Here is a 25,454-nt window from a genome sequence, read left to right as displayed (position 1 = left end):
CTGCATACATCTTTACTTCACATGAAAATTTGGTTGAAATTTCAGAGTTGGCCAAAATCAGCCCTTCCCATACCTTTTTATTAAATAAAATTCTAACCAGATAATTTTGGAATATTTAATGCTGTTTGTTTGCTATTTTTGTTCCTAAGTATTTTATAATTTTACTGGTGGCTTGCACTTGTTCATTTTGTAATTAATCAGGGGAAAAGTGGCATGCTATGTAAAATAGGTTGCTGACCCCTGCATTATGGCATCAAGTTCTTTAAAATTTACTCATACTGATGCTGATACATTTCCAAATATGACCACTGTTACCAAAGGCAGAATACCTTTAGATGACTTGTTAAAAACTGCTGAACAGAATTTAACCAAATTTGGCAGTAAGCATCCTCACATTGAGATTTTGAGGTTAGTACAAATGAAGCTTATCTTCAAATATAACCAATATTGCAAAAACAGAAATTTTAAGCTTATCTTCAGATATAACCAATATTGCAAAAACAGAAATTTTTTCAGGTTCTTTTTCAAAGACTGCTTAACAGAATTTGACCAAATTTGACATAAAAATTTGCCATTAACCCTTTACCTCATGCAAGCGCCTTTGGATGCCTCTACACCATTTGCATTGAAGCGGCTTTAGATGCCTCTACTCCATTCACATGGAAGCGCTTTTTGATGCCTTTACTCTATTCACATGGACGCGCCTTTTGACGCCTGCTGTAAACATCGGCCATTTTTAGAGGCTTTTTGTTGCGCCACCTTTGGGGAAAACCCCTATTAGATTCCTCATTCATTGCTGTGAATGACCATTACGTCAGATCATGTGGTCGCTATTTATGTTCTGGTCGAAATCTGCTATTTAAAGTAACCGGGTCGTATTCTCCACTCTCCAAAATGGAGGTCGCGGATTTCGTTAATTACTTTTGACGATTAGAATCACAACTATGAAAGCTTCAATAACTTAGGTAAAAGCTCTGATATTGATGTAGGTAGCAATTAGTTTTTATAAATTATCAAATTCAGATGACTTAGGGGGCCCCGAGTCGTCAAAAGCGCTCTCTGATATGGATCACTGCCACCTCACCTCTGTCTGCGTGGGTTCAAGTGTCGGATTCGGATAATGTGGGTATGTGAGAAAGCTTGCCAGTAGCTTCTCATGGGTCGATGGTTCTTCCCGGGGTTTTCCCAGGTTCTTTTTCCACCATTAATACTGGCCGCCATGCATAGCCTATCATGTGCTGAAAAATGGCGTTAAACCCCACCACAACAGCGACAACAATAGATGATTTAGTGATGGAGACACAGACGAAGGACTTGTAAATTTCGAGTATGAGATGGCAGCTATGGTTGGTCACGTGGCTTCAATGACTTGACGGTGAACAAGTTCTCTCAAGATTTTAAAGCACATAAAAAAATTCTTACATGAAAAGTAATTACACAACTATAACGATTAGACTTCACTCATAAATTTTTCCATACATAATAGTTGTGTACCAAAAATATAAAATGGTTAAAATTGCTGTTAAACATAATACACACAATACTGTTTAACAGTTAACAGGCAGGCCTATGTGTATGGAGTCAACAGGTGTTCTGTTTATAGTGCACTGCACTGGGTAACTTTGCTTCATGTGTATTGGAGGGCTAAAAAGCCATACACTTTATGAGGTAATGGGTTAAAGGCTTGCAGCTTTATACAAAAGATACCAGTTTACCATCAAATATGGCCACCTTTCCTAAAATTATAAAAATTTCTACACAACTTCCTCTCAAACACTCTTAGCAGAATTTGACCACTCTGGTGGCCTAGTGGTTAGAGTGTCCGCCTCGGATGCGGGAGGTCGTGGGTTCGATCCCCTGCTGAGTCATACCAAAGACTTACAAAAATGGTACTAACAGCTGCCTCACTTGTCACTCAGCATTAAGAGGTTAGTGTTAGGACTGGTCGGCCTAGTGTCAGGATAATGTGACTGGGTGGGACATCATGCTACATGTCTGTGGCATGATGCCCCAGTGCTAGACATCACTATAAACTGACACATTGCAGACATTGTTGCGATATGACTGAAAAATTGTTAAAGCTACGTTAAAAATAAAAAAAACACACTTAGCAGAATTTGAGCAAATTTGAAAGAAAAATCCTGGCATGTTAGGCTTTCAAATTTTGCAAATGGTGCTGAATCACTTTCAAATATGACTGCTGTTGCTAAATATAGAAATATGTTTAAAGGACTTTTTCTTCAAAACAATTTAACAGAATAGATAAATTTTGACATAGACCATCATATTCATATGGCTGCTGTTACTAAAAATACACAAATCTTAAACAACTTCTAAAAAAACTCATCAGAATTTTACCAAATTTGACAGAAAGCATCTTTGCATTATAGACTTCAGTATCTATACAAATAATGCTGGTTCATCTTCAGATATGACTGTTGTTACTAAAATTACAACATTTGACATGAAGCATTGTAGCATAAAGAGCTTTCACAGTTATACAAATGATGCTGATCCAAATCATATATGGGTGCTGTTACTAAAAATGGAAATAGTGTTAATGTTGTTTCTCTTTAACAAAAAAAATACTCAACAGAAGTCACTAAATTTGACACCATCCAAGCTCAGTAGTCTTTCAGATTTATACATATGATGCCATTAGACTTTTACATATGGCTACTGGTACTAGAAATTTAAAAACCATTTGATGTTTTGAAATGATCTAGCTGAATATTCTCAAGACTTCATTTTAAAAGAAAATTAAGCTTTAGGGACAAAGTATTTATTACTCTTTAATTGTGTTCAGCATTAAGTTAGAATTATAAATCTTTTATGATGTTCCTAACTTGGTTATTTCTCCTATTTCAACTACATTTAATACATTAACCCCTAGCGACGACTTAACAGGGCAGAAGGTAGTAGCCTACTGCCATGCTCTGTAGCATCTTGGTCGTGCATGATACACTAAGTGGGTGGTATTTTAGAAAGGTAGACATATGTAGCTCTACAATGATACCAAATAATCTGGTATATCTAGTTGCACTACAAAATACAGATAAAAAAACCTCATTTTTTGGACACGACATTTTCTACGCATAATTCGTCCATGGTCGGAATCCGATTTTGTGTCCGGATTTTAGACTTTTTGGTCTCAGCTCTAAGGCAAACTGACATGAACTGCAAACAGACAGATGAGCCTTAGCAAAAAGTGGATAAGATGGGCATTTGAAATAAACAGTGGTCTCGATACAAAAATAATGGCTTCATTTAGCACAAAAAATAAATACAAAAAAAAGAACTCCAACTTTTACCCTTCTGCTCATGCACGAGTCAAATAGCCAATGAAAAACGATGTTTCTAACACAACTAGGCAGTATGTTATTGAAAGATCACCTGGGATTTGGTGTTTTCAGATCTGTTCAGAAATAGCTTTTAAAATGTGTTTCCTACTCGATTTTCAGGTGAAAATGACAAAAACCTCCAGGGGTTAATGTGTTAAAAAAAAACCTGTATGTTAGGTTCCAGAACAACACATTCATCATCGTTGTACACTTGTTACAAGTTACATTTAAAAGCAAAGTTTTTACATTGATCCACTTAATGCGATTAGCTATATCAGTCAGTAAAGATCCTTAAAAAAATATTAAAATTAGTTTCTGATTTGCAATTTTAAAAAAGAAAGAAAAACAAGAAACTAATACAATATTCATGATGGTTTTTGAAACTCAGAGCCAGTTTCAAAAAGTTCAGGTGTTACCATGTGGGCTTCGCACAGAAGAAATTTGCACAAAATGTGTGAATATTTTAATTATCCTTATTATTGATTAGATATTAATCTTGAGAGACATAATATGTTTTGTAATTTATTTAAAAAGACTTGGGCAGAGGATATCAGGGCTCAAGCGGTAGTCCACTAGCCCGAGGCTAGCAGATTTCCTGTCGGACTAGTAACTTTCATAATGTTAATAGTCCGAGGGGCTAGTAAGTTTCAGTTATCGATAGTCAGCGTTTGTTTATGCCATTCCCTAATAAAGACTTGACTTAGCAGATATTCTATAGAATCAAAGCAGTGGCCATTGTAAAAACAGTTATAAAATATTAGCATGAGAAGATGAAGTCAATTTCTGCCTCGGAAAGGTGCATTTCTATAACAAGAATCCATCTGATTTTGTACATTTCACTTAACGCAAAGTATGGTCCTGTCATTAGCAATGAAAGTTTGGTAATTGATCCTAATTAATCTGATAACGAATTAAATGAAAAAATGATGTTTCATACTTTATTTACTCTACCTCTCTAGCAAACTACAAAGCAGTACACCACACAAAAGAACACGGCAAAAACTATTCAAAGAAATTAGTTTGCACGTTTTTTTGTTTAAGGTTCTTTGTTTTTGCTCGCTACCCAAATGCTCCAACAGTCACAAACAGGAAACTACATATTTTACATTTCCATTGAAATAATTATAAGAATTAGATCAATTTATTACGATTACATTATTGACACATCCTTTCCATTCATCTACTTTTTCTATGATGATAAGAATAGTTTTTATATTTTTCCCTTACAAGAATGAACAAATAATTGAATACACATGGAGATATCCAAGCAGATTGCTGTATATTTGTTGGGAATTAAAATTTCTGAGCATGGGCATCTAAGATTTGAAAATTTTCCGCCTTATTATTAATTTCAACAATACACTGAGGTTCAATTAATTAGGAACAATTACTAAACTTACGACTTATGATACCGTAATTGGAGCTGTTAAATACAACTCGCCGAGTGTCGGATGGCTTCGTTTGATGGGAACACACCTTTTCCAAGCTGAAACTAACACTGTCTTCTGATGCTAACAGTATTTACAATAGCCACTGCTTTGATCATGCACAACATCTGCTGAAGTTAAGTCTTTGTTAGGGAGAGGCCATTTAATTGTGGGAGGGGCAAAGACACGTGTTTTGAAATGAGTTTCTTGCTCTGACTTTCTTATATAAAGGACACTGTGCCATTCCTTTTCTTGCTTAAATAATTCACGTCAGCTATATTATTACATCTCGTATTTCAAAACAAGGCACAATTCTCTCCTTATAAGACAGGCAAAATGTGGCATTTCATAGGTGTTCAGCCACTGGAAAAAAGAGCAAAAGTTGAATGAGAATGACGAGGAATAATTCTTATGATAGGGTAAAGCGTAATGGAAAATTTCAGAAGAAATGGACAAAAGACAGGGAATAGCTGAATTATGACGAGGAAAGGAATATTATGTGGTGTAACTGGTGTACGCAATTCGCAAAAACAGACAAACAGAAAACATCCAGTTTTGTTGCGGGTTGTTCGAACTTTAAAATTGAATCGGTAAACGTACATAAAAGCTGTGTGACATTGTTTTGTGAACAAGACTAGTAAAGATTTGGTAGGACTAGTAAATTTCTTGAAAATTTAAATAGGCAAATAAATAGCCTGAGTGTAATGTCAGTCAATTAAATGTCATCACAGTGAAGTATAACTGCTACTTCTGTTTTGTTTTCTTCAGAAGTACAAAAAATGTACCACCAGCAAAAGCGCCAGATATGGCAAGGACAAAAAAAGGTACAGATTAAAAAAAGATTTAGTTACAAGGTAATACAATTCTGTTGTTTTTTATCTCGCAATTACATGTTTGTGAGAAGTATTTGGTGTCTTATTTTATTACAGATCGTTGTTTCACTTTGCACATCATAAGACACCGAAAGTATTTTTCTTGCCATAATTTGAAAGTCATCAACAGTGCAAAAGATGCCATTAATAAAAAAAAATTATTTTTTAAATTTTTAATTATTGGTTTTAAATCCTGAATTTAAAACAAAGCATCAGAATACTTTTTAAGAAGAAACATCATTTGTAAAACTTTAGAAATACAAGAAAATGTAACCTTTAAAATTTATTGAAATTAATTCTGATTTGAATAAATATCGCCTATAATTTTTTTATATATATAAAAGTATCTGATAGGCAGATTTTTCTTTAATAGAAGACAGTTTGGAAAGGTGAATATTAATCCAAATATTACATTTATACATAAGTAGGACTTGGTCCATTCTTCAACTCTCTTTTGTCTTCATTGTTAGACCAATAACTCCTGTTTCAATACCTGTTGTTCTGAGGGTAGTTCTTGGTATGAAGATGTGTGTTGTTGTAACCTCCTTTACAGAACTGATTAAAAATGACCTACATGGGCTCTTATTGAAAGAGCTGTTTGTGTATTGCCACTGATTTTGCAAAGTGAGTGCATTTTTGGATAAATATTTTTCTTGTTTGTTTGGGTTTTTTTTGCACCAAAACATACATGCCAGCCATTATGCTTTTTCACCTAATTATGTTTTATGCTTCTCCTGAATATGGATTATGCTTTTTTTGAAAACTTGTCCCACAGATTCATTATATTTTATATATATATTTAAGTATCTATACATTTTAAAAATTGGTGCGGGGCCCTGAGTGGTCTAAAGCGCTCTCCGTTACGGATCACTGCCATCTCACCTCTGTCTTCACTGGTTCGAGTCTTGAATTCAGCCAGTGTGGGTATGTGAGAAAGCTTGCCGGTAGCTTCTCATGGGTCGGTGGTTCTTTCCAGGGTTTTCCCAGGTTCTTCCTCCACCATTAATACTGGCTGCCATGTATAGCCAATCATGTGCTGAAAAATGGCATTAAAACCCAACAACAACAAATTGGTGCCTGACATCAAGCGAAACAGGCTTTGTCAGTTTGATACTTGGATGTTATTTGATTGAAAAATATCATAGGAGAGGGATCTTTCCAAACTTCAAAACATGTCTGATCATGAAAAAGACAAATCAATAGTGCTTTACAAACTCAAAACCGAATATGAGAGTGATGTAATACAACACTCAGATTGAGAACATCATCATGCTCATTGCAGAATTTTTTGGACTTTACGATCATTCAGGGAAAGTTAGACATGTAGATTCGTTAAAGTGAGTGTTGTATATACATAATTTGTCAATCAACATATTTTGTGTTTGTATTCTGGCACTAACCTACATGGATTTCAACCGTTTGTGACAAGAATTTTAACCAGCTACAGATCCAGGTTACCAGCAATACCATGTGTACATTTTTCATACAGTTGGCTGTAATTATAGATTACACTTTTATGCACAGATTATGCTTTTTGCCACTTTTATTAGTAATAGTTACTTTTATACCTCTTTAGAGATGGGCTTGTATGCCAGAAGGCGAGTAACTATGATCTACTATCCAGATTGTATGTTTCAGGTAGAGTGGTACCATCTCGTTACATGCAGGCTGTAGAGTCAAAAGCAAAGACGTCATCCCTTAACCTGGATCAGGTAATACATGCAGCAAATCTTAAGCAGGCCTTTATATTTGATTAGATAAAACAACACTTCAGATTTTGTTAAAATTGACAAAGCTTGATGGGTTAAATAAATTGAGAATTGCACCATTTTTATTTGCATTCAAAACAAATAAATTAATAACTGTTCTTAATTGAGATAAAAAAATTGTTTTTAATTTTAGGTACTGACTAGAAGATGAAAAAAAGAAAGTTCATGTCTCAAATATTTGAAATTCTTTTGTAAAGCAGCATTGTCCCAGCCGACTTTGAACAACAATCCATTATTTTACCTGTTTTCATTGTTAATTATAAAGTTCACCACCTGCATACAAACAGAAACGTTAGTTTATAACAAAACTCTCATTACCTTTAGAAGAATTTCATCTTTTTATCATTCTTTATAGCCTTGCATCAAATGTATTAATTAGTTGGGAAGTTAGTTTCTCAATGCTTGAAAATAATTTTTTTATCCTATATCTGTTTAACCATTATACGTTTTACAATTCACTATAGACCTCTATCAGAGTGACCAAAAGCAGCAAAAACCTTGAGAATCCCAAGACTACACGTAAAGTTGCACAAAGAAATCAACCACCTATTGCAAGTGCTACATCAGATGAAAAGGAAAGGCCTAGAACACCTGAGACTTTAACAATGGTCTCTCAGATGGCAAATGCTTCTACTCCAGCTTCTGATTGCTCCCTTCCAGACCATGATATTGATGCCTCAGCCATTCATCCTGACCTTTCTGTTCTCTCAAATGGTAATACACTGATAATCATTATATTTAAGTGTAATATAATTTTGCTATGTCTTTGCATCAGAAATATTAAGTTTTGGCAATTTGGTCCTTCTTAAGTACTTTGTAGAACTAAATCACAGTTTACTTGGGGTTAAAGTTGTTGTTGTTGTTGTTGTGGGTTTAACGCCATTTTTCAGCACACAATAGGCTATGCATGGCGGCCAGTATTAATGGTGGAGGAAGAACCCGGGAAAAACCACCGACCTATGAGAAGCTACTGGCAAGCTTTCTCACGTACACACATTCATTGCCCAAATCCTAGACTCGAACCCACACAGACAGAGGTGAGATGGCAGTGATCCATAATGGAGAACACTTTAGACCACACGGGGCCCCACTTAGGGTTAAAGATGAATTTTATTTTATTTGTTGTTTTTTTTTGTTCTTTTGCAGAATGTTATGCTTATGACAATTCTGTAATTCACAAATTTTCAGTTTTGATTATGTGTTAGCATATATATTTTCTTGTAAGTTGAGTACAACTGCAAATAACATAGACTCAGATCTGACATTGCATAATGTATGAGTAGATCAGGATCTATGCTGTTTGTTCTACTGAACCTGCTGCATAGACCCAAATCTGCCAGTGCAATATGTGATGGTAGATCTGAGTCAGTGCAGTTTGCAGTTGGGTTTGACTTGTAACTGAGCATATATGGCAGTATAATGATTCATTATGTCACACTACTGTAAAAACCATTTCATGGCTCACAGTACATACAGTATCTTGCATGATGTATTTATTTCTTGATTTTCTTTCTGTGAATAATTAAATACATTTCTTGTATTTTTATAAACAAATTTGAGTCAAACAGTTTTGAGAAAATCTTATTTTTCATAATTACTGACAGAAACTTGATATAAAAATAAATTTAGGTAGCTATCTTTAGGGCTGTTCCAGTAAAACATATATCCACCCCAGGGATGGCACTTCAAAATTTTTTTTATAGGAGGTTGTGTTTCAAAATATTTGGATTCTGACAGTGGAAGGTTGGTTAGGAAAATCACGTCTGTTGTGGGTTGTTAACAAAATGAGAAATCACTGGTGGGGCTGTCAGAATAAAAAAAGAATATATATTTTAAATCGCATCTAACCCCCTCCTAGTGGTCTAATGTGAATAAAACATTGCCATTGGGTCAGAAAATGATGCCAGTACACGCGAGTGCACATAATTTGTACAAATTTGCACACTTTTAAAGCGGTGATATGCGTTCTGCAAATTACGTCAATGTCATGGATATAAAATATGTGCTTTGCGCAGTATGCAATTTTTATTAAACTTTTAACTTTAAACGTGCATATTGCGACGTAATTCGTGCTGCCAGTAGCGGTCTCGCAGCACTTGATGTGACATCCAGATAGCTGGATACTTCAGTTCGACATTAATGGCTGTTAAACTAAATTTGATTGGTTCATTTGGCCCTGGAGCAGTGTAAAACTGAGGGTGAAAAAAAAACCTTGATGTCAGAACTGGGGGTCAAATAAAAAATGTGGGGGTCAAAAATGTACTGACAAATTTTCATCTGACTCATACTTTTTCAGCTTGAAATAGGATACTGCAACTTGCACAACATACTCTCTCTCTCTCTAAACATACAAATAAACTAACAAACAAATGCATTGTCCATTCAAAGAATAATTTTATTAGTTCATTTTTCTTTTAAAGTCGTACTCTCCTTATAATTGTTTTGAAACAATATTAAAGACCAACACATTACATACAAGCCAATACAAAAAGCCTAATAAATCTGTTTAACCAAATCGCAGTTAATTTACTGCCTGTAATAAAATGTGTACTATCATCGATTTCATTGTACTTCATCCTAGAACTAATTTACCCAAAAATCAAGGAGGCTAATGATTCTTGTTTCTAATAAGTTACACTTGAACTTTACAATCTTTTATTGCAGCAAAGTTAAAAACAAAAAAAATCTGCAATGACCCCCTGACTGTGTAATCTAAATAAACGCATTTGTCTCGGCAACTTTACTGATTTCTTTGTTGTGAAAGAGTGTCTTGGGTTATAATGTTTTTTCCAGATATCTTGTGGCGAATGAGGGCAGATTTTTTAAAATTCTTAAACCCTGCCACAAAAAGATCGTTCACTTTTGCTGTCTTCGCAATCACGCGATCACAAGTCACACTGGGAATCCTAATAGATGTGCCGTATTCCAGTCAAGGGAATTATTTTCTCCATTTTTCATTAAAGTTAGATCCACAGTTACTCTTTTGTGTTCCGCTTCTTTCACTTTCTTCGCTGATGATTCTTAGTGCACGACGTTTTAATCTGGAGATTATTTTCTAATGCAATGAGCATTGAGGTTAAACATCAAGATGACATCTTACTGAGCTCGATGGAAATCGCATGAGGGCTCGCAAGATTAGGGGAAGCTACTCTGTCATAACATTGCCTATGCTAGTCTGGTTCCTTATTTCTTATGTTCCCTGCATTGCACTCTGCTATACGAATAGAGGAGCGCAGCACAGGGAGTAAACAAAGCGGGGAACCAGTCAATGCTCAAAGTATACACGATGCCACCCCTCGTCCAATGCATTGGATATTAAATAAATCCTGATTGCATTATGTAAATCCTTTGCATCAAAAAAATGCACGGCAACAAAATGTGTGCGTCAGTTTTCTCTAGCGTGCATCCCTGATGCACAAATGTGCGTAAAGGAACAGGAACAAGCATTTTTGGTAGTTTTAACCTTATTTTCATCATGGAAGTTTTACAAATGCGTGTTTCGAATAAGGGCCATACAGAAAACCGAAATGGCTGAATTACAACAGGGTTTGTCTTCAGTCGGCAAATACTGGCTGGCGATAGCTATGATGACAATGTATTTCATGTATATTGGTCTGTTGTACATTGGGAGAATGTCACTGGAAGTACCAGTGTGTGATTTTGAGGCCAAAATGGATGTTGAGTGTGAGTCCGAAATATGTGTCGGACAATATGCCAGTTATATTTATTCATGGCCATGTCTGAACAAGCAGACTATGGGAATGTTGGACTTAAAACCCTAATACAGCATTATGGAAGAGAAAAAATCTGGCATATGAGGCAGCAAAGCACTGATTCAAGGAAGTGAATCTTCGGCTGAGTTCATGTTAGTGAAAACTAAGAGGTCTCAGAAATGCTTAATCAAGCATATTTGAATGCCAATTTTTTTATTGGGGATGCAGAAAATCACTTAGGCGAGAGTCCTCTGTATGCATGTAATAGGTGGGCGGTAAAATTCAAAGATTTGCCAGTCCTTTTTCAGCCACCTGCTTATTGGGAAAATGTGCAGATCAGTTAGCTGTGTTGATATTTACAAGGACAGAATTTAGTGGCTGAAAGCCCCCCCCCCGTACATGTCACAATTATAAGAGTACATCACAAGAGCATGCTGCAATAGCTGGGTGGCAGGATCAAAGGCTGGCAGCTGGGTGGGAAAATCTACTGATTTTTACAGTGCTTGAATTCAGAGGCAAAAAGACCCAGATATGTACATGTGGTCATTTATAACAGTGCATTAAATAAACAACTTTAGCTTTCATTATTGTGTTCATTTCCGATAGTAGCGGAGTAAGCAATGCGCGTGACTTCGGAATCGTGACATGTTGAGACTTAGACTTGAATGAGTATTCTGGGGTTCAGCGGGAAGCTGACGAAGATTGTAACAAGATTCAGGAGAGTGCTTAAGTTGTTAGAACTGATAGTTTTGATGGGACAGTAGCCAAGTGTAAGAAAGTGTGTGATGCCTAGCTTAGTGCTTTGACTAAGACCTTCCTTGGATTGACAAAATTCAGACTCTGATGGACAAATAAGAGCTATGTCAGTGTTATAAAGAATGTAGAAATTAAACTCAATGGCAACCAATAGTTTTTATAATTTGCATAGTTCTCTGGGAGGGGACTGCAGCTTTTGCTGGTGGGACTCTAATTTTTACCAAAATGGGAGTCCTGGACTCCTATTTAAAATCCTAGTGAGACCTCTGGAAAACTTTTCTTTTTTGGAACAGAGATATCCAAGAGAGAATACCAATGGGGCCATAACTGTGAGATGTTTAAAATTGCACAACCATAAAGAACAGTAACTTGTTCTAGCTAGTTATGCATATGCATTTCAGACAGCAGGCAATGGAAGGAGTTCTCAGTACAGAATAATATTCATGCACAGAGGAGGAGGATCATATTAAATTCAGAAACAATTAACAGATTAATGCTCATAGGGAACATCAGAATCCCCATACAACATAATTACATGTGTGTAGATCTCTAGTTGGCAGAACCACTATGGCAACAAAAGAATAATGAGACAAACTTTCATATCATGCAGATGTTTTACCAAATGAAGTACATGCTCTCTATGTGCAAAAACTAAATGACATTAAACATAAGAGATTGGCTGATCTGTGTAAACTCAAAGCAAGATGGATAAAATTTGTCCTGCTTGTGTTTGGTTCTTCCGATGTATATTTTGATCATGGTGATATTTTCTGCAGACCTTTTGGCACTTAGTTCCAAGCCATTATTTGGTATTTGTATTACAAATTGGATTACTATTATCGTTATGAAGCAGCGTCATTAACTGTTGATGAAATTGATGAAAAAATACTTGATGTCATTCTTATATAAGGATTCTTTACTACACTACTAATCAGTCCATCCTGATTCTTTTTTTTACCATCTCCTTTAGTTTTACTGGTACCAGTACTTTTAATAAAATTGTAACTTCTATTTTCTTGCATTCTAAATATTTGTAATCAAGTATTATTGTCAAACAGTAAAATGTGCTTAGTTTTGTTGTAAAATCTAAAACTATTAATTAGCAAGGGAATAAAGTAAAAAGTTAGTCAACTTTATGTGTGTGGAAATTATTGCTATATTACATTGTTAGAAAAAACGGAATAGTTGTACAAGATGTATTTTGCAAAGTTGTAGAACCAGCGCTCGTATTGTCACCACATATTCCATTTAAATAATAATATCATTATTTCTGTATATACCTATCAGTATTTTCCCAGTGGTATTAATTTTCTGATCTGATGTTGTTCATTTTTTGTGCAATTTTTACACATCAGGCATTCTCACAGTACCATTAAAAAACAATGTAATCTGCACCAGATTGAGTTGTTTGAGAAGAAATTAATTTTTTAACCCATAAATCACTGAAGCTTTGAGTTCTGGCATTAAAGTCTCACATTAAATAACATTTGAAGAAGCCATGATAGTAATTTTAGGATGCAACTGTACTAATTTCACCTTTGATATATTCAAATCTTGAATGTGATGGAGGAACATGGCTCCAAAATAAATGCATCAGTTTTAGAACCTGTTCATTGACTATGAATCAAGTATATAATCCGAGTCCAACTGAATAGTTAGAAATATTTTAATTCTTTTGACAACCTCGTTGTTAGCTGTCAAATATGGAGTAAGCCTATGGTCCTTCTGCCATCCCAACCAAGACCCCACCACAACCACATGACCATGCCCAATGACATGACAATAATAATCGCTATACAACTAGAGAAGACATCTGAGTATTTTGATTTCATTAGAGCCTTAACAGAGTGGAACAGTAAGAAAGAGTGACAGATATTTAAGTGTTAGGGAGATATTTAACAATGGCTATTCCTCCTGCCACCACTTCCTCATTGGAGATCATGCACACACAAAACTGAAATCCTGGCAGCATCCCTGCAGGGGAGATAACTTGAGTATTTTATTTTATTGGTCTCTGGTTATCCCATGGTATTTCTGTTACTCGAACATTATCTTACAATGTGTCCAGTCAGCATGTTCGAAAAAGGCTTAAAACCACTGAGAGTTGTTGAAGGACTCAACATTACTACAGATATGAAAGAACGAGAACCTTACTATAAATCAGTGAAGATGAAATAGAGTATATATTGGTTTGACTGTCCCTGATTGGTTGATAATGAAAGTAAGATTTTAGTAAAAAGAATCTTTTGAGAACTTTTCCTACTAGTAACTGAAAAAAGTGAGGGACATTGCTTTATTAACATAATTTCTGTCCCTTTACAGACCTGAGTTTGGAAGATTCGTTACTGAAATCAGCAGCTGACTCTTTGGTGCAGTATTGTAAGCACACATTTCAAATTTGTGTTAGGTCCAGAAAGTGGTGCAGCTGTTATGGTTTTCTTTTCACAAAAGCTGTCATCATAGATGTGTCTATACTGATACAAATTTGATCATGAGCACTTAAAATTTTAAGTTATGAATTTTAATAGTGTGTTTGCACAGGTTTACAGGGGGAACTGAATTAGTACAGCGAGTCCTGAATTCTTGACTTTTGTTCAGAAACATGGAATCCAAGCAGAATACATCCAGAAATGTAGAGGTTTTCAATCTTGGATTTAGTCTCCCTATTGCATTTCACATTGATATGCATATTCACAGACAATTAATATAGAAGTAGGAAAAGTAAGTGACAAATTTAGATATATATCATAGAATTTAGATATATATCACAGACAAGACAAACAATATGTGGGGGCACAAGATCATAAGAACAGGCTGGAATGGAGAAGTATAATAAAAACAATGACTAGAAGTGACTCTGTTTTTTAGTGTGCAACATTATTTTCTCAGCTTCATTAAGAAATTACATCAAAGAGAAGACAAAGGGTGTACAGTTAACTAAACCAGTGTGAACTTAGCTACTTAAAAGATTTATCAGATCAATTTTAACCTTCTGGTCTGTTCCTGTCCATTCTGGTGATTATGTCCAATGAACAGTATGGTTGGAAAAATATTTGGCAGATTATGATTACCAGTATATACTGTACTTATGCCTGAGAGATGTGAATAATTTTATTTCTTGGTTTGTTGATTCTGGTTGTTGCTCAGTTCAAATGCATCATTGAAAAACAATGATGCATTCTCATACTTTGTTAATAATATTTATTACAGATGCATATCTCCAGATATTGGTGAATATAGCTTAAATAAGTTATAACAGTTCTAGTTGGAACAATGGACATTGTTAGAGAAACTTTAAGTGAGCTAAAATGTAAACTTTTCGGCAGCATGTGATGCAGGGTTGCTTAAAACTTCTCCATCTCATATGCTCACCCTGAAAAATCCATTTGTACAAACTGATGATGACTTTTTGGTAATTGTCCAAAAGGCATAATTGAAGATATTCGAAGGTCAACAAAAATTACAAGAATCAAAATTTATAAACTCATACAGCTGTGGCAAAAATGATGGACTAGTACCTTTGCTGTTGTTGCCACAGTTGATTAGCTGGTTGATTTAGTTTGGTTTGTGTTTTTTTGGGTGGATGTGGGGTTAACAGTACATTAGGTGGAGGAAGAACCCTGAAAGACCACCAACCCAAATTGGTTGATCTGTGACAAAAACTCTCGTTCTGTGAGATGTGCAAGTGATGTAAAAGCAAGCACCTTAGTACACTTGGGCAAATGGAGCCTCTGTTGATTTGATGTTTATCTCCAACAGCCGAAGTCATTTAGACATGAGATCTCGTGTTTTGATAGATCATTATGGTCTTTACACCATTTTCAGATGAAGAGAATCTATATATGGCAGCCAGTTTTAATGTTGAAGAAAATCCAAGTACTTTTGAGACACCAAACACCACTTATGTAGAACCACTGACCTTCCACAAGTAACTGACAACATTCTCATTTACACATTGGAGGCAAGTAATCACATGACATGCATCTTGTACCACTCAGCCATTAAAAACCCTCACGCCATAGGTATAAGTCTCATAAGAAAGACTAGAAGTGGGAGATAGAACCTGTGACAACTGGTTTGAAAGTGTAGAATGTTACTGCTAGGTCATCATTGATGATGAAGATGCTGTTGAAAATACAGTTAACTGCAGTGACATTGATTTTACTTGTACTCTGCCAAAAATGATTCCTTGACTTTCATCCATTTTTTAAAAATCTAATTAATGATATAAAAATGTTTGACTTGCTCTATTTCTTTTGTTTTTTTAAACTTTATATTAGTCTTGCAACAAGTGTTAAGATAAGACATCGGTAACTGAAATATATGTTCTTACAAGAAATGATATAGTGTAAAAGTAGGCAGAAATAATGTGACATCACTACAGGCATTAATATTTTTTTTGTTGACAAATCATGTATTATAAGTTTACCAAAACATTTATTGAAGAAAAAAAATAACAAGGAATCATAGCATCTGACCACACATTTAAAGCAATACAAGATTCACCTATTATTCTAATCAAAAGCAGCATGTCTGAGAACAAAGAAAAATAGCAAAACATAGTGATCACTTTAGTAAACAGACAGTTTAATAAGGATACAGATTCATGATTTTTGTATTAGAATCGAAATCCCTATTATAAAATCTGTATTCATGGATATTAAATTAGTAGGTATTAAGGGACTGATCAATGGCATATACAGATAACAAGCCACCATGAAAATTTGTGATTTCACAGTATCTGAGACATACATGGCTGACAAACAAACAAACAAAAAGACAAAAGATTGATTATAATGAATGAATATAAATAAAAATTACAGTAGATTATACGGTCTATAAGAATTCAGTAGATTACCTCCGGCCAGCTGTTATTTAAATTACTTCTGTCCCCAACCCAGTATTAAAATCACTTCTACTGCCCACTAACCCATAGCCAGAAATTATGTTAAAAAAATATGCTTCTGTAGGGGGCAGTGTTTTTCGATTAAAACATATCTGACAGTGGATCATAAGTTTTGAAATTGCTTCTGTTGTGGGTTGGTTGAATTTGAAAGTGCCTTCCCCCTGGGGGTGTATGTTTTACTGGAACAGCCCTTAAGATGCATAGATCTGATTAGATTTTTTATTATTTTAATTGATTTTTGCAACTATTGTATTCCTGTCTGCTCCCATTCCACAACGACCCTTGTAAATTATTTGTTCCATATATTAGTTAGCACACAACTCTCGTAAAGAGTATTCTGATTGGTCACAAGTTTAAATTCATCCAGTGAACCTTCGTGTAATAGAAACTGATGGCAATAGAAAGAAGAAGTATGCTTGCAAAACATGGCATCCCGAGTTGTTAAGAGAGACCATGATATGAAAAGTTTAGATAAAGGTTTAAAAAACAAATGGAAATAGGAATGGCTGGAGCAAAAAGTTGACCGAAATTTAGTTGGTCAGTTTATAAGAAAACTGAATGCTGGAGGACAGGCATTTTGTGACCTCTGCTCTATGGTAATCGTGGCTGCAAGAGTTTGCAACAGCACCTATTAAAGAAGCTGCATAAGGAAAAATTGAGCTGAGAATGCAGCTGGAAAAAATTGCAATTAATTACTATAAGAAGAAATATTTCTTGCATGAGAGAACAGATGTAGCTGTCTGTCAGAATGTGTGCACTGCATGTCGCCAATACAAGCACCAGCTTGAAAGGAAAAAGGCTTTCATTGATAATTTGCTTTCAGTTAAATGCATTGTTTAATTGGGATAATTTTCTCAGTTGGTAAGCTGCTTGCTTGCCAGGCTGGAGAACAAAATTTGATTCCCATACATGGATGATTTTTAAAAAAATTATTTTTATATGTTTACTTTTAATGCCATCTTAATGACAGATTTAATTTTATACTGAAACTCAAATCATTTTTGGTTGATTTATAACTTGAAGGTATTCAAAGTTGATTCCTAAAGGCAAATTTGTTTACTTTTATCCCCAGCAAATCTTGATAAAGAACTTCATGGCATCAAAATGACAAAAATATAGATTACTTTAAATTTATTAATTACATGCATTTAATTGAAAGCAAATTATCCCAATTAAACCATGCATTTAATTGAAAACAAATTATCCCAACTAAACCATGCATTGAATTAAAAGCTAATTGTCCCAGTTACACCATGCATTTAATTGAAAGCTTGAAATAGTGTGTTTACAGGAAGCTTAAACTAAAGATACTCAACTCTATTGTATTTTTCATTTATTCTAAAAATTAATATTTTAACAAAATCATGAAAGGTTGACTAAATCAAACTTTATTAAATATACTTCAGGTGCAACTTCCTCTTTAAGTTATTCGTACATCATAAAATACTGAGAAAAGAGACTTCTAACAGATTAAACATGAAATGTTTTCAGTCTTTTACTATTATGTTTGGAAATGAATGAAATATCTACTGATCTTTCTTGAAGTTGTGGCCTCATTTCTTTAATAAGATGGTTTTATTCAAGTTGGTTTAACAACAAAATAACCATTATTTGTAGACTTTTCATTCCCATTCAACTTTTTGTTGGCACTGTTATGACTATGTCACAAACCAAGTAGCAGAAAGAAACAAAACCAACAAGTTTTGTAAAACTGTACAAATAATTTAATTTTCAAAGTTTTAAAGTGAAAAATTAAGAGGAACTTGCAGTATTATAAATTGAATTCAAAATAATCCTAAAATGTTCTATTCAAGTCCAAAAGAATTGAAAGTTCTGAATAAATTTCAAATTCTAGAATATACTGGTCTGTCAACAGTCCTGATGTATCAAAATGGCATTGTCCAGAACTCCTTTGATTAATTCACATTAAATCCAGAATAATATTTTAGTCCAGTGAGAACTTTGTAATTCCATTGAGTAATGCAAACAAATGTTTCCTCTCAAATAGTTGTGGGTTCAAACCCCAGCCGAGTCATGCCAAAGACTTACAAAAATGGTACTAACAGCTGCTTCACTTGGCACTCAGTGTTAAGAGGTTAGTATTAAGACTGGTTGGCCTAGTGTCAAGATAATGTGACTGGGTGAGACATCATACTACGTGTCTGCGACATGATACCCCAATGCTAGACATCATATAAATTGCCACTGTTAAAAACTACGTCAAAAATCCTAATCACACACACACACACACACTTTCTGCACATATCCAACATCATAAAAGAATGCACTTGATCTAACCCATCCAATGGAAAATCACAATTTATAATTCTAATATCTTGATTGTAGAGGATCATTACAATTTACAGTCATGTAAAAAAAATTCACGTAATATACATACAATACATGCACATAATTACACATAATATACATATAATACATACACATAATTACACATAATATACATATAATACATAAACAATTACACATAATATACATACAGTACATACACATAATTACACATATAGATACATTCATGTACCAAGAGTTACAGAAAATATAGATATTCTTAACAGAACACCTCCAAAACAAATCAGGCCATACATATGGCAGGGAATAAAAGGAAAGATAAAGGTGAATGAATTTGTTTCAGGCAATAAGTTTTTTTGTTTTGTTTTATTTTGAAGCTATATTAATCTTACCATTGGACCAGCCTAGGTCAGCTATCATGGTGTGTCTGTGTGCAAGGCACTTTAATCGAATTGCCTTGCACTAATGACCTACTTGTGTTGCTGTGTCATAAAGCATCAAACCAAACCTAAGCCAGCTTCAAGATGAATATGATGAAATAAAAATGAAATGCAAAAATATGGTTGTAAAATTTATAATGTTTTAGCTTTCAGACTTCAGTGCATCCTTTTTCCATTTTCATGATGATATTTTCAACACAAGTTTTTTCACATTTAATGTACAATCTGTCAAAATTTGTTCATGGAGCAAGTCTCTCAAAACTGTCTGAATTTGTGGAACTGAGTATATATTCTTCAATTTCAAATATACTTAATCATGTTCAAAAGTCATTTTATTTTATGAAATGGAAATATGTAGACATAAAGCAGTTTGATTTATATATTGAATGACAAATTCACACAAGCAGTTCTAAAATTTATCAAAACTTAATTCTTCCTAAAAATGGGAGTAGAAAATGGCTATTACACAATACAGTCATGTATTAATGTATCAAACCTTGTTATGTTTTTTTATATAGATATTCCATTTCTGCTTTTCATTGCATTTCTTTTTTGTTTAATTTCAATTCATTGTTCAAAACAAAACCCAGCTAAATATAAACAATTAAATTATATTTTTTTTAAATAGATGCTTCTGAATTGCAGCTAATAACTATTCAAAGTCACATTTGTCCATGAGTACAAGTAAACAAAAGGGCCTGTCAGAAGCAAGGGAACCATTACAAGAAATCAGTACAAATAGAAAGGTAGGTTAATATTTTAATTAGATTCTGTATTTGTAGCTGCTTATTTTATCTTTTCATGTTTGTATGCAAATTGATGACTTATTTTAACTCTAAGAGTTGAATGATGCTCCCATGGGGGCAGCTAGAGTTTGTGGTATCTGTATGTATGTTTGTCTGTGGACAGCTTTGGTTAAAACATTTCTTGCATTTCTGTCTCCTTATTCTGTTATCCTATTGCTTCCTATTTGTAATATAATATCCTCACATGCTCACCTTTTCTCTTTCCCAATCCTGCCTTTGGGTTATACTCCTGGTGGGGTAGTGGAATCAGGAATTACAATGGGGACACTTTTTGGTTATTCATCACTTCATTTCCATAACCACTTCACCAGTTCACTTCATGTACCTTCTTCACTAGCTTATAAGTCAAGTCCAACTACCAACTGCAAACTGCACTGACCCAGATCTGCCATTGCATAATTTGCCAGCAGTTCTGGGTCTGTGCAATTTTATAGGAGTAATCAGTAGAACAAACAACATAGACCCAGATATGAAGGCACATTATGCTATGGCAGATCAGAGTTTTGTTGTTTGCAGTTTGACTCTGCTTATAAGTTATTATATACAGTACATTCCTGCCTGCTTCAGGAAATATAATGTCTAGTGTGACCTCCTGCCTATCATGAAAGATAGTTAATGGAGGCAGGGACTTTGGTGACTCAGTGTGACCTCCTGCCTATCATGAAAGATGGTTAGTGGAGGCAGGGACTTTGCTGGCTCAATGTGACCTCCTGCCTATCATGAAAGATGGTTAATGGAGACAGGGACTTTGCTGGCTCAGTGTGACCTCCTGCCTATCATGAAAGATGGTTAATGGAGGCAGGGATTTTGCTGGCTCAGTGTGACCTCCTGCCTATCGTGAAAGATGGTTAACGGAGGCAGGGACTTTGCTGGCTCAGTGTGACCTTCTGCCTATCATGAAAGATGGTTAATGGAGACAGGGACTTTGCTGGCTCGGTGTGACCTTCTGCCTATCATGAAAGATGGTTAATGGAGGCAGGGACTTTGCTGGCTCAATGGTTAGCATTCTTGACTTTACATCAGAAGGGTTCAGGTTCAAATCCTGCAATCAAATCTGCCTGTCTGTTACCTTTGTTTGTCCTTGGGCAAGGCACTTTACTCCAGTTGCTTTGACACTAAAAAAACTTGTTTGTTTTGCTGAGCCATAAAACAACTAACCAACTCAAACCATTGCTTGGATTATAACATGATCATACACTCCCCTTCTCACACTACATCCTGCCCCTGGGTCGGCCTTTTGGGTCAAGAATTATATTGGAATAGTTTGGTTCAAGGTTTTGGTTAAATGGGTTGTTTATTTCCCTTCATCACTTATATTTCATTATCCTTTACATGATTTACTACATATTTGGAATATAATTTTCATGACATTCACCCCTTCTCTCATGATGCTACGTGTCTGTGGCATGATGCCCCAGTGCTAGACATAACTATAAACTCTCAGTATCACTCCTGTTCCTGGGTTTCCTCTGAGACAGAGACATCTAGTATTTGAAATGTAGGCAAGTCTATGGAAAGTTTTGCTTAAAATGTTTTCTGGCATTTCTATATCAGTAACCCCATAACTAATTAATTGGATATTTGGAATATAATTTTACATACTCATCTTCTGTCAGTGTCACGTCTTGCCCAAATTCTTATCCAGGGTGGGGTTATGTGGTCATAAATTATAATGAGGACCATTTCTTGTTTAAGATTTGGTTGTGATATTATATTTCAGATATGACATGAATCAGGGAAAGGGTTAAGAAAAAAATTCATTTTTCTTCCATATCCCCTTTGCCAATTCAGTTTATGTTGAAATTAATACATCACATACTCCTTTTCTATCACTACTACTCTTGACCTAGAGATTGACCATGATGTCAAGAATTATACATAGGATACATGTTGTTAAAATGTTTTAATCACATATTTCCTGAATCTCTTATCAATTTCTGTTCATATTAAGCAATCATAACTCATACAGACACATTTCTGCACCTGCTTTTGGGCCATGGTGTAAAGAATCACACTGGTGATAGATTTTGGTTAAAGTTGTTTTCATCAGTTATATTTTGATAACCCTATTCCTAATGCAATTCATATTTGGCATATAACATAATCACATACTCTCCTTTCTTTAGTACCACTCCTACCTTGGGTTCTACATCTGGTTTGGGTCATAGTGTCAAAAAATATACTGGAGATGGATTTTGGCTAAAGTTTTTGATCGGTTAATTTCCATAACCATGAATATGACTTCACAAACTGGACCTTATGGATTTTACTACTCCTGCCCCTGGATCAAGTCCCCTAGTGGGGTCAATATGTCAGACACCTTTTGCCTAAATATTTGATTCTATCTCTTAAGTTTAAATGAACTTTTTATCCAATTCACTACAAATCTGGAATATTGTATGACCCCAAACTTAAGTTTCTCCATGATATTCAACCCATTGGATTATAACACTGGATGGTGCCATGGGGCAAAGGAGTAGGACACCTTTAGTTTAATTTTTTTCTTTAAATTTGTCTTACAAATTATCCATGATTAACTTAATATTTTGAATATTATGTGATTCTGTACTTTCCTTTCTCTCTGTTCACTGTTGCCCCAGGGTGTGCCCATGGTGTTAAGAAATTTGATATTATTATTATTATTATTATTGTGCAATAAAGTGTTATCTAATTAAATATATATTTGTTACAAAATGCCCTCTCATTCTTACCCCTTGTCATGTACCAGTCTTGTTCTTGACATACACTTCATATGCTCTCAGCATATGTCATCGTCTTCCATCTTGGATTCTTTGTCGGGATTCGAACTTCAAAAAATCATTAGAACATTTTATTATTAGGACTTATAAAATGTTATTCTTTTATTATTTGGAACCCGTAAGTTCATATTTTTTCAATTTTACAAAATTTTTCCAGGGAAACAAATTATTGTATTTTTCAAAGCTTGTTGTTTTCACTCTTTCCAGTGTTATTGGTTATTTGAGCCTAAACACGTAACATAAGAATTGGGTAGCTTGTCCTAAGGATAATTTTGAAGTTTGGCTAGAATATTTCAGAATTTTTTTTATTTTTTAAAATTTGAATTCCCCTTGTTTTTGACAATTTTATTGAAATCGGCAAACTTTTCTAAAATTCATCAAAAGTGGAAATCTTTCTTTCAAATCCTACCCAGGAACAATTAGATCTTTTCAAAAAAGATGAATTGATTCAACTTGCCAGAAAATACGATCTTTCTGAGGTAAAGGCTTCCTTAACGAGACAGGAAATAAGAAATATTTTGGTTCAGTACTTGGTAGAAAAGAATGTTTTGGATAAAAATGCTTTGGTTTTGATCAGTAAATCTGTATCAGACTCTCACAAAAAGTGAAGGAATAAGAATTAAAATACAAGATGGAATTGGAGTTGAGGAAACTGGAACTTTGAAAGAAGAAAAAGAGAAAGACAGATGCAATTACAAGAAAAACAAATGTAGTTAAAATGAGAAAGAGGAGAGAGAGAGACAGGAAAGAGAGAAAAACAGATGCAAATGCAGTTAGATAAGGAAGAAAGAGAGAAAGACAAATGCAGTTACAAAACGAACAAACACAGTTACAGAAAGAGCAAATGCATTTACAGTTGAAGAAAGAGAAACAAGAGTGGGAATATCAATGTAGAATGAAAGAAATGGAACTGGAAAGTGAACAGCACATTCATACTTCAAATCCAAATTTTAGTTTTGATCTTGCAAAGAATATTAGATTAGTGCCCTCTTTCAGAGAAAAAGATGTAGACAAATATTTTCCTTATTTTGAAAAAGTTGCAAAAAATTTGAAATAGCCAAGGAGCATTGGACTCATTATTACAATGTGTACTCACTGGTAAAGCTAGCGATATTTACCATTCACTGTCATTTCAATAAAGTGGTGACTATGATACGGTCAAAGAATGCATTTTAAGGGGTTATGAGTTAGTCCCTGAAGCTTATCGGCAAAAATTCAGAAACTATAGAAAAGAAGCTGGACAAACTCGTGTCGAAAATTTGCTAGAGAAAAAGGGCAGTTATTTGATAGATGGTGCTTAACCAAGAAAGTTGAATGAGATTATGAAAATCTCAAACAACTTGTATTACTTGAAGAGTTCAAAAACTGTGTCCATATTAACATTAAGTCTTATCTTGACGAACATCAGATTGAAACCTTGGAAAATGCTGCTCAAGCTGCTGATGAATATTTTTTAACTCATAAAGTTTCTTTTGTAAATAAGACTTCTACTCCACAGTCTTCTGGCAGAAAAGTATTTCAGCCTAATTCAACCCCTTTCTAAAACTCAAACTGGCACAACTTCTAGAACTCAAGCTTCTGATAAGCTTTATTCAAGATCCTTGTCTCTTCCTATGTGTACCTATTGCAAGAAAAAAGACACATTATTTCTGATTGCCACAAATTGAAAAATAGACATGAGGATCAAGACAGACCTATTCCAAATGCTCTTATCCCTAAGAGATCAATGTCACGGTCATGTATTGAAAGCAGTATATTTGTTGGGTGTAATAAACCCCAGTCTGATTTTATTCTGGAGAATTATGAACCATTCGTATCAATGGGTTCTATATCTTGGGTGATTTGGCCAATCCTATCCCTAATAAAATTTTAAGGGACACAGGAGCTTCTCAGAGTCTTTTATTGTCAGTACTTTGCCTTTTTCTGAGAAGTCTTCTTCTAATGAGACTATTCTTATTCAGGGAGTAGAGTGCAGCTTTGTTAATGTTCCTCTCCATTGTGTAAATTTGTCATCATACTTAGTCTCAGGACCCATGACAGTTGGAACAGTCTCTGTTTTACCCATTGAGGGCATTCATTTATGACTAGGCAGTGACCTAGCTGGAGACAAGGTTGTGGTTAATCCACTTGTAACTGACAAGCCTTGCTTGGATCAGAAAGTCTATCCAGTTGAAAAAGAATTCCCTGATTTATTTCCAGCTTATGCAGTTACCAGAGCTATGGCAAAGAAAGCTCTTGAGAATGACATAGATAAGGAAAATATTCCTTTGGCTGACACATGTATTGGTCAGGTTTTGATGAGGTCACTTTCACTCCTTGTTTGGATCAATCAGAAGGTACTGATCACAGTGATCCTCT

The 25,454-nt window shown here is 34.7% G+C and overlaps 1 protein-coding gene across 2 annotated transcripts in view; it reads left to right on the top strand.

Moving 5' to 3' along the window:
• The window catches only part of LOC149795157 (uncharacterized), a 106,569-nt gene that overhangs the window by 56,313 nt on the left and 24,802 nt on the right, over positions 1-25,454 (top strand). For both annotated transcript variants that reach the window (XM_089964884.1, XM_089964885.1), the window contains exons 8-11: positions 5,537-5,592; positions 7,279-7,352; positions 7,874-8,123; positions 20,177-20,277. In XM_089964884.1, coding sequence (XP_089821010.1) covers positions 5,537-5,592; positions 7,279-7,352; positions 7,874-8,123; positions 20,177-20,277 — 481 coding nt within the window. The remainder of the gene's footprint in view (positions 1-5,536; positions 5,593-7,278; positions 7,353-7,873; positions 8,124-20,176; positions 20,278-25,454) is intronic.

The sequence above is a fragment of the Sinohyriopsis cumingii genome, chromosome 7, assembly GCF_028554795.1.
Source record: "Sinohyriopsis cumingii isolate HCF-2022 chromosome 7, ASM2855479v2, whole genome shotgun sequence".
Classification (NCBI taxonomy): domain Eukaryota; kingdom Metazoa; phylum Mollusca; class Bivalvia; order Unionida; family Unionidae; genus Sinohyriopsis; species Sinohyriopsis cumingii.
This window is presented reverse-complemented; position numbering and strand designations above follow the sequence as displayed.